Source organism: Austrofundulus limnaeus, unplaced genomic scaffold (genome assembly GCF_001266775.1).
Source record: "Austrofundulus limnaeus strain Quisiro unplaced genomic scaffold, Austrofundulus_limnaeus-1.0 Scaffold320, whole genome shotgun sequence".
Taxonomy (NCBI): Eukaryota; Metazoa; Chordata; class Actinopteri; order Cyprinodontiformes; family Rivulidae; genus Austrofundulus; species Austrofundulus limnaeus.
Window position 1 is genome coordinate 584,801 of NW_013952722.1, and position 12,313 is coordinate 597,113.

The 12,313-nt window shown below is 41.9% G+C and overlaps 1 protein-coding gene across 1 annotated transcript in view; it reads left to right on the forward strand.

Moving 5' to 3' along the window:
• LOC106527344 (uncharacterized) overlaps positions 1-12,313 on the forward strand; it is a 130,155-nt gene that overhangs the window by 47,068 nt on the left and 70,774 nt on the right. Inside the window, exons 28-39 of the mRNA XM_014022186.1 lie at positions 5,063-5,163; positions 5,249-5,374; positions 6,080-6,299; positions 6,390-6,461; positions 6,539-6,676; positions 7,049-7,130; positions 7,223-7,315; positions 7,396-7,564; positions 8,144-8,241; positions 9,416-9,532; positions 9,646-9,780; positions 9,867-9,979. Coding sequence (XP_013877640.1) covers positions 5,063-5,163; positions 5,249-5,374; positions 6,080-6,299; positions 6,390-6,461; positions 6,539-6,676; positions 7,049-7,130; positions 7,223-7,315; positions 7,396-7,564; positions 8,144-8,241; positions 9,416-9,532; positions 9,646-9,780; positions 9,867-9,979 — 1,464 coding nt within the window. The remainder of the gene's footprint in view (positions 1-5,062; positions 5,164-5,248; positions 5,375-6,079; positions 6,300-6,389; positions 6,462-6,538; positions 6,677-7,048; positions 7,131-7,222; positions 7,316-7,395; positions 7,565-8,143; positions 8,242-9,415; positions 9,533-9,645; positions 9,781-9,866; positions 9,980-12,313) is intronic.

The following is a 12,313-nucleotide window of genomic DNA, read 5'->3' on the forward strand; positions in this document are numbered from 1 at the left end:
GTTTTTTTAATTCAGGAGATTATAAAAAAAATCCTTCATTTTATGAGAAGACCCTCTTGATTCAAGAGAAAACTCTTTAAAAATGGCTGCTTAATTAATTGTTAATCAATCTATAAGATAAATCAACTTCAGATTAATTCATTATCAATAACTTGCAACTTTAAGGAGTTAACTTAATTTATATCTACTCATAACTTAATTTATATCTACTCATATTCATGTAATTAAGCGTTTTAAGGATTTGGCCGATTAATCGATTAATCAAAAAAATAATCAACAGATTAATCGATTATTAAAATAATCGTTAGTTGCAGCCCTAGTAACTTTAGAAGCAGCTTGTGTTTTTAGTAGTGTTGGTTTGCTTGTTTGTCTCACAAGATTACATAAAAACTTCTGAACATATTGTCATTAAATTTTCAGGCATGTTGGGTTTCTCACAAAGTAAAATTCATTCAGTTTTGATGGTGATCTGACACCATCTGCCAGAGCTGCAGCTCGCYGTAATCTGGCACAAACAAAAGGGAAACATAACAGAGAACAGAGTCAGAGGCAGCTTTTTAGTGATGATGCAGGGCTGATAGTATTCCAGCATCGTGCCGGATTTCAGGCTTACCTCCTGGAGGAGGAGAAATTAAAAATCAGACCTGCCCAGCCAAATATTTAACAGACATTTCTCTGGACCTATCAGAGGAGCAGCTTTCACTTTAAACACACTAGACAGGCCTACTAGCCAATCAGAAATCAGATGGAGTCGGGACTTGGATATCGGCTAAACTTTGATTCAGATCTAGCAGAGGTTGGAGCGGTGCTCAAAATAAAAYGAATTTCTTTGTTAGAACGAGTCTGAAAAAGAACTGGAAACAATATTGAAGCAGGCAGATTTTTAAAAACCAGCAGAAAGATGTTTATTGATTCCTGCACCTGAGAGAGCCTCGCAGATGGATGCTAATGTTAGCTGAACAGTAGCAGACAGGTGGAGCCGGGGCAGAGAGGCAGGCATGGCTTTAATCACAGTGACCTGAGAAACAACATCYGACCAACAGGTGTGTGTTTACTGAGAGAACTGAGTCAGGTGTTGTGCAAAGAGTTGATTGTTCACCGCTGTGTGGGAGTGCACAGCATGTTTGTTATAACTGGCTGTTTGTTTCTTTAGTTGTTGGAATGTAACAATTTTAACTAAAGATGCATCAAATAATGGTTTGTTAGATTAAAAAAATGTTTCAATCAATTAACTGATATCGTCTGCCCTGCATCACATGGTCCATTTAAACCGCTCTAACAGGAGAGCTGCGCCTTCTCTGAGACTCTGTTTCAATTCGAGCTGAAAGTAGAGACTTCAAAAATCTATAAAACCAGTTTTTAAGTTGTGTTGTTAGGTGAAGTAGAACCAGAGTTATGGTAAATAGTGTACCCCACCCCTCCCTTTATCTTAATAAAAAAGACGTTCTTGTTTGACGCACTTTGTGTCGCGAGCAGGAAACACGTCCCGTGGAAATAAACGCCTCAGTCCACCGTCAGCTTCATCCTTCTCTCCAGCCAAAAAATAAAAACCCTCCGATCTTTATGTGACCAAAGCCCAAAGTTATTTTTCAAGCAGTCAAAAACTACAGAACTAAGGGGGAAAAGACGCGAGCAGCTCTGAGGTCTGACTCAGTAGGGAAGGAGGAAGGAGGAGACCTGCTTCAGAACCGTGCTTATTGGGCCTAATAATAATAATAAATTAATAAGTTTTACATCTAAAAATCATTTTATTTTTCATCAGTTTTTTTTCCATTCAACGGCCTATACTGTAGATTTATGTTTTGTTATATTTTATAGAAAATATGTCCAAGTTTAATATGTGAGAAATCAACAGTTATTTGTAAATTCAGTCACTATGTCAGTGTTTTTCAACCCTGGTCCTCAAGGTACACTGCCCTGCATGTTTTAGATGTGTCCCTGCTTCAACACAGCTGATTTCAACTGATAACTAATTAACAGGCTTTTGTTGAGCTGCAGTCATCTGAATCAGGTGTCTGAAACTAGGGAAACCTCTAAAACAGGGGTGCTCTACCTTTTTTGAACCAAGAGCTACTTTTGAAGTCGGCAGTTTGCTGAGATCTACTCGTCCAGTCTCAGTACCAAAAAAACATAATTTTTCGTCTCCCTACTCCTCACTTCTTTAAATTAAACAGAACGTAATGTGTTGCTAGTTTTATTTAATTTAAAGTATTGTCAAACAAAACTATCTACTTAAACTTATATTTACCTACAAAAAAAAGAAAAGATAAAATCCTTATTTAACTCCTGACAGAGAAACAGAAAAGTGATGCTCGGAACAAAAAGGATCAATTTTTTTTACCTCCTTCTATTAGTACTCCCTGTAACATGAGAGCTATGAGGGCTGAAAACCTGGACACTGAGAACACAGACTTAAATAACTTTGGAGCACGGGAACTCATCTCCGTTTATTCAAAGAACTCTCCTCGCTTCTCTCCATACAGGGGAGGAAAAACAAAACATAAAACTAAAGTCAAAGTACACAATATAAAACTCTCTTGTTTATACTATTACAAAAAGTGACTTACGATGGTGCAGATTCACAAATCTCCAACAACTATTTCAAACCTCCATCTCTGTGCAGCATGCAGGATGGTGTCATCTGTAGGTACTGGCCCTCACTGGTCCAGACTGCCAGCTCCAGACCATTCAAAGAGTTCCACCTGTTCACCACCTATGAGACAAGACACACACACACAGCCACGTTAGGTAGAGAAAACAACTGCAAAACAAATAAATAACACAAAGGTGCCAGTCAGTGTATAAGACACTAGTCTGGTCTAAAATGTAATAAAAACAACATACAAACCCATTGTGACAAGTCTAGAGGAGACAAATTTTTATGCAAGAAGCTATTTAAAAATAAATGGATCTCTACCTTAGTGGGACTTCTGACACTGCCCAGGGTCTCATAGGTGGGCAGTATGAGGTGTAAGCAGGTCTCCAGATGATCACCAATCTTTGTGGATCTGTTCTTGGACTTGATTTTCATGTGAGAGAAAGCTGACTCCAGAACTCTGCATCCATGCGACTTGTTGCTCTGGATTTGATCCAAATGTCATTTTGCAGAGTCAAAACCTCATTTTCAACACCAGAGCAGTTCAGCTGAAACACGAATTTGGACACATCCATYCATCCTGGTGCACAGCTGCACGTCTTATAGCAGCCACTTTTATTTTTAAAATCACGGAAAAGCACGTCTGCAGCATCAAACGCTTCTTTCATAAATTCGTCATCGCTGAAAGATGTTTTCCGCAGTGTTTTTTGTGTTGAGGCAGGTACGGGGCTGCATTAGCAGCCTTACCTTAGCTTAGGAGGGGGAATCCATCTCGTAGCATCTGTGCATTGTTTTGAAAAAAAAATGCAGTTCCACGTTATCCTTTTTGGACAAGCCAAGGCAGYGCTCGAATTACATATGAGTCCTCTTCCCACTCCAAGTGAAAATAAGTTTTTATTTGCTTGTTAGCTGTGTTTTGTTCATTTTTTTCCCGCCTCGCTGCTTTGTTGTGAACACGTGACCCTAAAGTCTSGCGAGACCGTGTTCGGTGTGCTGTTTCACCGCACCCAAAACTCGCGAGACTACATCTGTGAGCGGAGCTGACGAGCCGGCTCATCAGCTGTGCTGGGGAGGGCGYGTATTCAAGGCTGGAATGTAAACTCCTCCCACCTCCACCGCTTCTGCCGGAGAGCTCAGCGAGCGGACATGAGTCCCGGGCCGGAGCGTAACTGTTGCTCTCAGCTGACGAGCYGGCTCTCAGCTGTTAGAGGAAGATTGCGCTCCGTGAGCTACAGGGAACCAGCCGACGAGCTACCGGTCGATCGCGATCGACTGGTTGGGCACCCTTGCTCTAAAACATGCAGGGTTGAAAAACACTGCGCTATGTAACACAGCTGGGTAAATTAAATGTTAAATTACAATGATGGGCTCCTTTTTTAAATTCAGTAAATTATTAAAATATGTAGTCCTGTTGTGGAAAAACCCTCTTGATTCAAGAGAAAACTCAGGTTTTTAAGAAAATGGCCACTTATCAATTAATCGTTAGATGATCGATAAGATCAATCAACTATAATTCATTAATTGATAGCTTGTATCCCTTATGTAACACTAAAAGAGGTATATTTATTTAAACAAAAGGGTAGCAAAGGTGTGTCTCTTTTTAAGTTTTGATATTTTTCCTCCAAACCCCATCATAAATATCAGCTGTATAATACACAGCGGGTAAAATAAGTATTGAACACGTCAACATTTTTCTCAGTAAATATATTACTAAAGGTGCTAATGACGTGAAATTTTCACCAGATGTTGGTAACAACCCAAGTGATCCATACATACAAAGAAATCAAACCATAAATGTCCAGAAATGAAGGTATTTGTAATAATGTGGAATGGCACAGGGAAAAAGTGCCATTCCACAGTAGAGCTGAACATTTACAACACTGCGCATGTCTGCACTTTTGTTCTGAATAAAACTCCGGTGCATGTAAACACTTTTCATGATCGGATTGTGTCCATGTAAACAGTACATTCGGATTATTTAATGTGAATACATTTCAATCCGATTAAAACATTTTGTGCATGTAAACATAGCTGGTATAATTTTACTTATTAAAGCTCATAATCTTACCACTTGAAACATCACTAGCCCTGAAGCTGCTGGTAGACATCGCGGTTGGAATTATCAAAGGTTTTTGACACCTGAGAGACACCGTAGCAACTCCTTTGTGTTTGGAAGCGGGGGGTGGGGGTGGGGGGAGGACCAGGGAGGATGATTCAACCACTCAACCACTAGATGTCGCTGAAAACAACAAATCCTACACRCTGTGCCTTTAAGTAACAGTGGTCCAGTATCACATGGATGAAGGTTGTTAAAGAATTATTTGCCAGTAAATTGATTCCTCTGCTCACAGGTTTTTCTGTTTATGTTTTATCCAATGTTCTCAACTGTAGACTTGTTAAAACTAGTGTTATAATAACACCTAGTTTTTTTATTTTTTTATTTTTTTACTTCTGTTTACCTGGCAGATTCCTGATAAAGTTGTGTGCTGTTGCTGAGAACTGTCTGTTGACCGTCTGGCCCTACATGGCCCTGCACCCATCGGATCAACAAATAGTTGTAAAGACAGGTACCGCACCAGGAAAACCCATGACCCGATGTGGGATTTAAGGACTCTGTGCTGTGGTTTCTCATGTTCTAACCGTGTTCTGAAGGGGCCACAGCTGAGGAGGCGGTTCTTCAGTACTGTCTCACGTCACACGTGACTGAATCTGGCCTGACTGCTTCATCATCATCATCATCATCATTTGATTACAACAGCTCAACATACAGGAACTCAGGTCAGAATACTAGTTATACTGTACCTGTTTTTTTTTTTTTTTACTTTTAAAGACATTTTCTGGTATAAACACCTACCATGTCAGGACCAGTAGGTCTTTTGGTGACCAAAGACCGGACCTACTAAGGTCTAAAAAAAAATACTAAAAAATATTGATTTTTATCAATCGTTTTACAGGCTTGTTAGGGATGTTTTAACTAAGCCATATTGTTACACATCCTTTCACATGTATGACGTTCAAATTTCGTGCAGCTAGCGCTTTCCTTTCTCAAGTTATGACTAAAATTAATCTTGAAAAACATGTTGCTTCCTTCCTGACTCGATCAAGTTACTCCCCGCTGCCTCCAGCCTCCTCAAAACCCTCCGTCAATCCGACCAATCACGTCTCTTGGGCCATCTCCACCCACATCAAAACCTCCGCCAATCACGAGCAGGGCCGTCTCCGCCCACAGGACAAAACCTACTGCAGAGACCCCTTTACTCGATCTGTTGGCTTTGAGTAATCGCGGCCCCCAGAGCAATGTAGTTAGGACAGATGGTTAAAAACTTTGATAAATCTGACCACAGAACAGTCTAATATAAATGATGATGGTGGCTACCTTTAACCAGCCCTGGTGGAACTGTATTTGCATTCAGTGATTTGTGTCTCACTCATTTAGTGCTCTTTTACATGTACTAACATTTGTTATCCATATTTCCTGTTCAGAGTCCTTCTCATACAGTGACAGTGAGAGTGAAGAGTCCAGCAGGGACACGTCTCACAACAGAGACACTCCAGCCAGACTCAGCATCCCAGAATTCCCTGCTGCCAGCACCGAGGCAGGACAGTATTACCAGAGTGTGTTATTAGCTGTGGAGAGGTGGTTTAGCCTGTTTGGATGGCCAAGTGGTCCACACCCCATTTCTATACCACACACTCTCAGAAGGTGGGACAGATTCTTATTATTTTTCTTCAGATCCTGCTGTTTCATAAAACTTATTATTAATAAGGACTTTAATTATCTGTCTCCATGCAGAGTCGTGTCAAAAAGTCAAACAAAGTACAGCAAAAGTCGAACTTATGGTGTGATTTTTGACAAAGATACCAGGTAAGTCTTAATGTAGGGAACTATTGAGGGATGACACTTGTTCATCTGCTGTGTCTAACATGTTTTATGTGATGTAGGTCTGTAGTGGATATGCTGCATTATCTGACAGGCAGACAGATCCCTGGTGTTGGTCTCTGTCAGACCTTTTCCACTGATGTAGACCAGAGAACCAATCAGCTGCTTCAACAACACAAAGCCATGCTGGATTTTCTCAGGTGGGATTTATAACTTTGTAACATTAACAACAACAGAAACACTCTGCATAGCAAAACTCACCTGGCCCAGAACTGGCCCACATAATGCACTAATCACTCAGACACTTGGCTCAGATACAGCAAAGAATGACGGCTCTTTGGTGACCCAGATGTAGTTTGCCAGAGGTGGTCTTTGCATGGGCCAGCACCACATAAATCAAACTACAAATACTCACCAGAACAAATACAAATGTACTTATAATATTAAATAATGATTTTACTAAGGGTGAATATGTGATGTATCACTGAAGAGCTGTAGGTTGTGAATGAAGTTGCAGTGAGTCTCTAGCTCAGAAAAACAGCTCAATTATTTGTTGTTTTGTCTTCTTTCAGGGTTCAGGGAGCCAGTCTGTGTCACATCAGACCAGAGTACTTACTAGATGTCCTGGAGTTTCAACACTGGTGCTCTCTGCAGGTAAGGATTTACTTCAACACTTTGGATCTGTGGGATTAAATGAAAACATTGTTATAAATGTTGGTTTCTTTGTGTGCTCGTCTCTCTCTCAGTCAAACACAGAGAGTGAGCTCAACTTGAACAGTTCTGACTATGAGTCTCTGAGCAGACGGTCCTGGACTGACGTGCTTCTACAGATTTACAAGGTGAAACTCTGACCCCTGTTAGATTCATGAACATGTTAATCTGTCATCACAACGTTTAATCCCACTCCGTGTACACACAGGTTGTTGTGTTGTGTCGTGTGTCAACGGGAGCTTTAAGCGTCACAGATGGATTCTCATTCTGTGGGTCTCAGTCCCTGGTCAGTAACCTCTACTCACCTCATGAGCTGCGGTTACTGTCGTGGCTCAACATGCACTACCAGAGGATGAGGGAAGCTGTGTGGGGCACAGGTACGACAAGATAAGTCTGTTTTATCAAGTAGGAAATGCTTCTGTCTTTATTATTCTTTATGGTAAGTTAAAAAACATTGTGAACATGAATAATTAGGATCATAAAAATATTATGAAGGKCAAAGATAACAGTGGTGAGCATGGTCCTGCTAATCAGCTAAYATCTAACTAATTTTTCTTCTAGCAGATTAACGTCTTCAGTAACTTTGAAAACTGTTAGTGGACCAATTATCTTCCTCTAAATTTAATTCTGCTAACTTTAAGTCAAAAAAACGTTTATCCCCACATTTGCAGTGAACCATGCACCTTATGTACATGAAGCTGTGCTCACCACTGACGGTATTATAGATTTCTCAATAATTTAAAAACTTTTTATTATAAATATTGTATATTTCTGTTAGACATGTGTTCTAAGAAAGGTATACAAACAAACRTGATTCTCTGTACAATTACAGACATAAACAGTTGTGTTAAAATTACATCACTCCTAACTTGTAGCCTTTTAAAACCACCAGTTTCTTTTAATGCCTCAGAATGAACACCATTACACATGAATGAATATTGCTGATTGTTTTTCAGATGGAGTCCCAGCAACGCGCTGGATCGTAAACTTTGACCTGGACCTTGCAGACGGACTGGTGCTCGCTGCTCTGCTTGCTGCCTACTGCCCTTATCTGGTCTGGCTTTTGTTTCTGGGTCTCAGTTTTAAAAACAGGCTCTCCACAAAGGGTTGGGGAGGTCCTGCTGTGACGATGATAGGTGAAACCTGCAGGAGAAGCTGGGATTTATGAATTAGGATTTACTGATGGTGAGCACAGCTAACCAAACAGTTAGTGTTGCTAAACTAAAAATACATCTTCACTAACTGTAAACAGCTAAACGTGAGAAAACATTAGTGAAAGCTAAYGATAAACAAATAAAATATAGAGGAACACTAAATTAATAAAAGTTAGTAGAAGTTAATACTAACCAAGTACAAATGAGCAGAAGCCAACTCTAAACAAGTAAAAATTTGTGGAAATTAGTCAATATTAATGGAAGTTAACACTAAAGAAGTAAAAATTATCAGAAGCTAACACTAAACAGCAAACAAGTAAGAATTAGTGGAAGCCAACACTAAATAAGTCAACAATTAGTGGAAGCTAGCACTAAACAGCTAAACAAGTCAAATTTAATAGAAGCTAACACAAAACAGCTAAACAAGTAAAAATTAACAAAAGCTAACACTAAGCAAGTAAAATTAAGCAGAATTTAACACTAAACAGCTAAACAAGTCAAATTTAATAGAAGCTAACACAAAACAGCTAAACAAGTAAAAATTAACAAAAGCTAACACTAAGCAAGTAAAATTAAGCAGAATTTAACACTAAACAGCTAAACAAGTCAAATTTAATAGAAGCTAACACAAAACAGCTAAGTTAGTCAAAATTAGTGGAAACATCACTAAACAGCTAAACAAGTAAAAATTAACAAAAGCTAACACTAAGCAACTAAAATTAAGCAAAATTTAACACTAAACAGCTAAACAAGTCAAATTTAATAGAAGCTAACACAAAACAGCTGTTAGTCAAAATTAGTGGAAGCTATCACTGAGTAAAATATATATATATGAAAACTAACACCACACAAGTTAAAATTGGGTATTAGCTTTTAGCTGATTAGCAGAACCATGCCCACCACTGGGAGTGTCTTTGCACAATTTTGGATGTTTGGCAGTGTGACTGAAAGCATGTGCTCACCTTGTTATTTAGATTTGACAGTATTAACTTTATTACTGAAGACATTGTCCAAACATTACAGTTAGATCGACCCTATTGTTCTTCATACCAACTGTGTTTCTGATCACTGTAGATAAAAAGCCACTTCCGGAGACTTTACACCACCATTAGCAGCCTGGAGCAGATTCTTCACAACAATCTCATCGTGGCTCAGGCTCTGACCACGCTTGGTGTCAACATGGACATACAGGTAAATAGGGAGCACTGTGAACAGGGGCACTGGTGTCCCAGCAGTTTCCAGTTCTTGTCAGAACTGAGCCTGGGTATATGCAAACACCAGATCTGAGAGTGTTTTGTGTTCAGTCCACAGATCTGTCTGACTCCAACCCAGTGCAGATGTTGGTTTTGTGTGTTCACCTGTATGAGGTGCTGCCTCACTACCTGCCCTCACACACCGTGACTCTGTCAGGAGGCCTCCACAGTACGGTCAGCAAGCAGGTACACTCTTACAAAATAAATGTTTTGTAATGTTTCCTGTCTGTTCTTGTCAATGTGTTGATTCTGTTGGTTTGTCGTTTCTGCAGGTGCGTCTGAAAARCCCTTCGTCTCAGCCCGTCAAGTATCGGGCCTTTATTTTAGGAGAGGATGCTCAATTCTTTTCTCTGCCTAATGGATCTGTGGTCACCATCCCCCCAGAGTAAGTCTCAAACAATTAAACATGTTGTTTAGTAAATTAGCTGAGGAGCTAACACCAGATAACGTTGGTTACAGTATGTATTGTAATCCCAGATTCTATGAGTGGAAGCGCAGCCCTCTAAGGCTATTGCTGATGGGTATCCCTCCGCGCCCCGCGCGCATTCTAAAAAACCAATAGTCCATGCCCCCGTCCAGTGGGGCCCCACCTCGGTCCTATAAAAGCCGGTTGGACCAATGTACGTCTCCCGAAAGCTTACTTTTTCTTCAGCTTCGGAAGCCGGTGAGGCTCCGATTCTTAGAGGGCTGCGCTTACACTCATAGAATCTGGGGTTACAATACGTAACCAACATTCTATTTCGTGTAAGCTCCGCCCTCTAAGGCTATCGCTGATGTGTATAGAGGCGGAGCCCGATGTGATCTGCGCCTCACCAGCTAGACAGACTCGTGAAGCTTCCGCCCAAGAACCCCAGATGTTACACAAGCAGGGGCCGCGACAGCAGCCGACCCGCACAGTGAACAACTGCGTCAGCCCCAGTCCATCACATAATTCCAATGAAGTGAGGGAAAAAGGACCAAGTGCTGTGTGTGAAGTCATTTCACGCATAATCCGTCGCTTGTCCACCCTATCTGGCAACCCATCTTCTACTCCGACAAAGTCCTGAGAACAGAGTGAGTCAGAGAGGAGCCTGAAACATCCCGCAGGTAAAAATGGATGAAAAGACAAGTGGATGACCAGGACGCAGCAGAGCAAATGTCCTTGACTGACATTCCACTATATAAGGCAGTGGAGGAGGAGATTCCCCTCATGGAATGAGCTGACAGCACAGCTGGAAGCTGCAGGCCAGGTGAAGTGTAAACCTGAGAGAWAGCCTCACAGAACCAATGTGACAGTCTATCTGGGGACAGAGGTTGACCCACAGACTGCTCTCTGTAAAGAACAAACAGGCACTGAGAGCGTCTAATCTGAACCGTGTGCATCACATGACATGAGAGCGCACGCACCGGACACAGCAGATGTGAGGCTTCTTCCTCCTCAGAATTATGGGGAGGAGGGCAAGCCATCCAGAGAGATGACTCTGGATCTAAAAGAGCTCGTTAAACTTTTAGGTTTGAAAAACTGGGTTAGGACACAGGATCGCAGAGCTGCCGTCCTCCCGTATCCTGAGACAGGATGAAGAAACAGGCAAAGCTGACAGCTGGCTGATTGTCTTTGCTGCTGTTAAAACTAGCAACAGTGCTGTCTTCTGAGACAGAAAACTTAAGAGAGATCTGATCCAAAGGCTCAAAAGGAGCTTTAGTCAGGGTGTGAAACATCAGTGTTAAAAAAAACCCCACTGTGGAGCGAAGGTGCGTGTGACAGGTCTGTTCCTGCGCACACCCCTTAGGAATCGCTTAACCAGTGGATGGTTAAAAACCGTCCTGTCACCAAAACCCTTGTGACAGGAAGAAATCACTGCAGCATATGTTCTAACAGTGCTGAAAACCAAATCTCTGTCCATTAGCCTCTACAAGAAGGTCAAGATGCAGGACAAAGGGCATGAGACTGGGTCTGCATTTATCTCCATACACCATCCACACTGAATGGTGCGTACCACATCAGCGGATAAACCCAGGTTTATTAAAACAATCCCGTTCAGCAGCCAGACCCACAGTGGCTGATCCAGCCTGGGAAAAATACTCCTGATCGCTCCCCCCTGCTTGCAGAAGAGTGTCCTCCTGCCAGGCAGCTGAAGCGGAAGGTCTGACAGCAACGACTAGAGGACCAGGAACCAAAGTGCTTCAGAACGACCAGAACAACCCACCTCCAGTCCTGTCTGATCCAATCCAGCAGACGTARGATCAGAGGAACAGGTGGAARGCATAAGCAGYATGTCCGGGCACGGACGGTGYGCCAACGAGTCCCCTCCAGAGGAGKGTCGTCTCGTGAGCTCAGAGAGAAACAGAGATGCATGTGCATTTCTCTGCTGGCAACAGGTCCACTTCCCTTACCGAATCTGTCCCAGATTCGCATAATTATGGTCATGTTGCAGGATCCAGTCCCYGTCCCCGTCCCCGGGGACCCCCCTTGGACATGATATCCGCTCCCCTATACAGCACACCTGGAACGTAACTCGCTCGGATTGTGCGCAAGTGGGAAGTGGTTGTGTGCTCAGAGGAGAAGCTCTCTGCAGCAACAGCCGGGATGTCAGTGGTCTCAGTGCGTAACCGAAAGGAAGTCGGTTGTACTGGTACCGGGTCTCCTGCCTTCTTGGGGACAAGAAAAAACTGGAAGTAAAGAACCCCCTGAATTCGTCCCCACTGGGAACTTTAGACATGAACTTCGTCATTCAGGAGT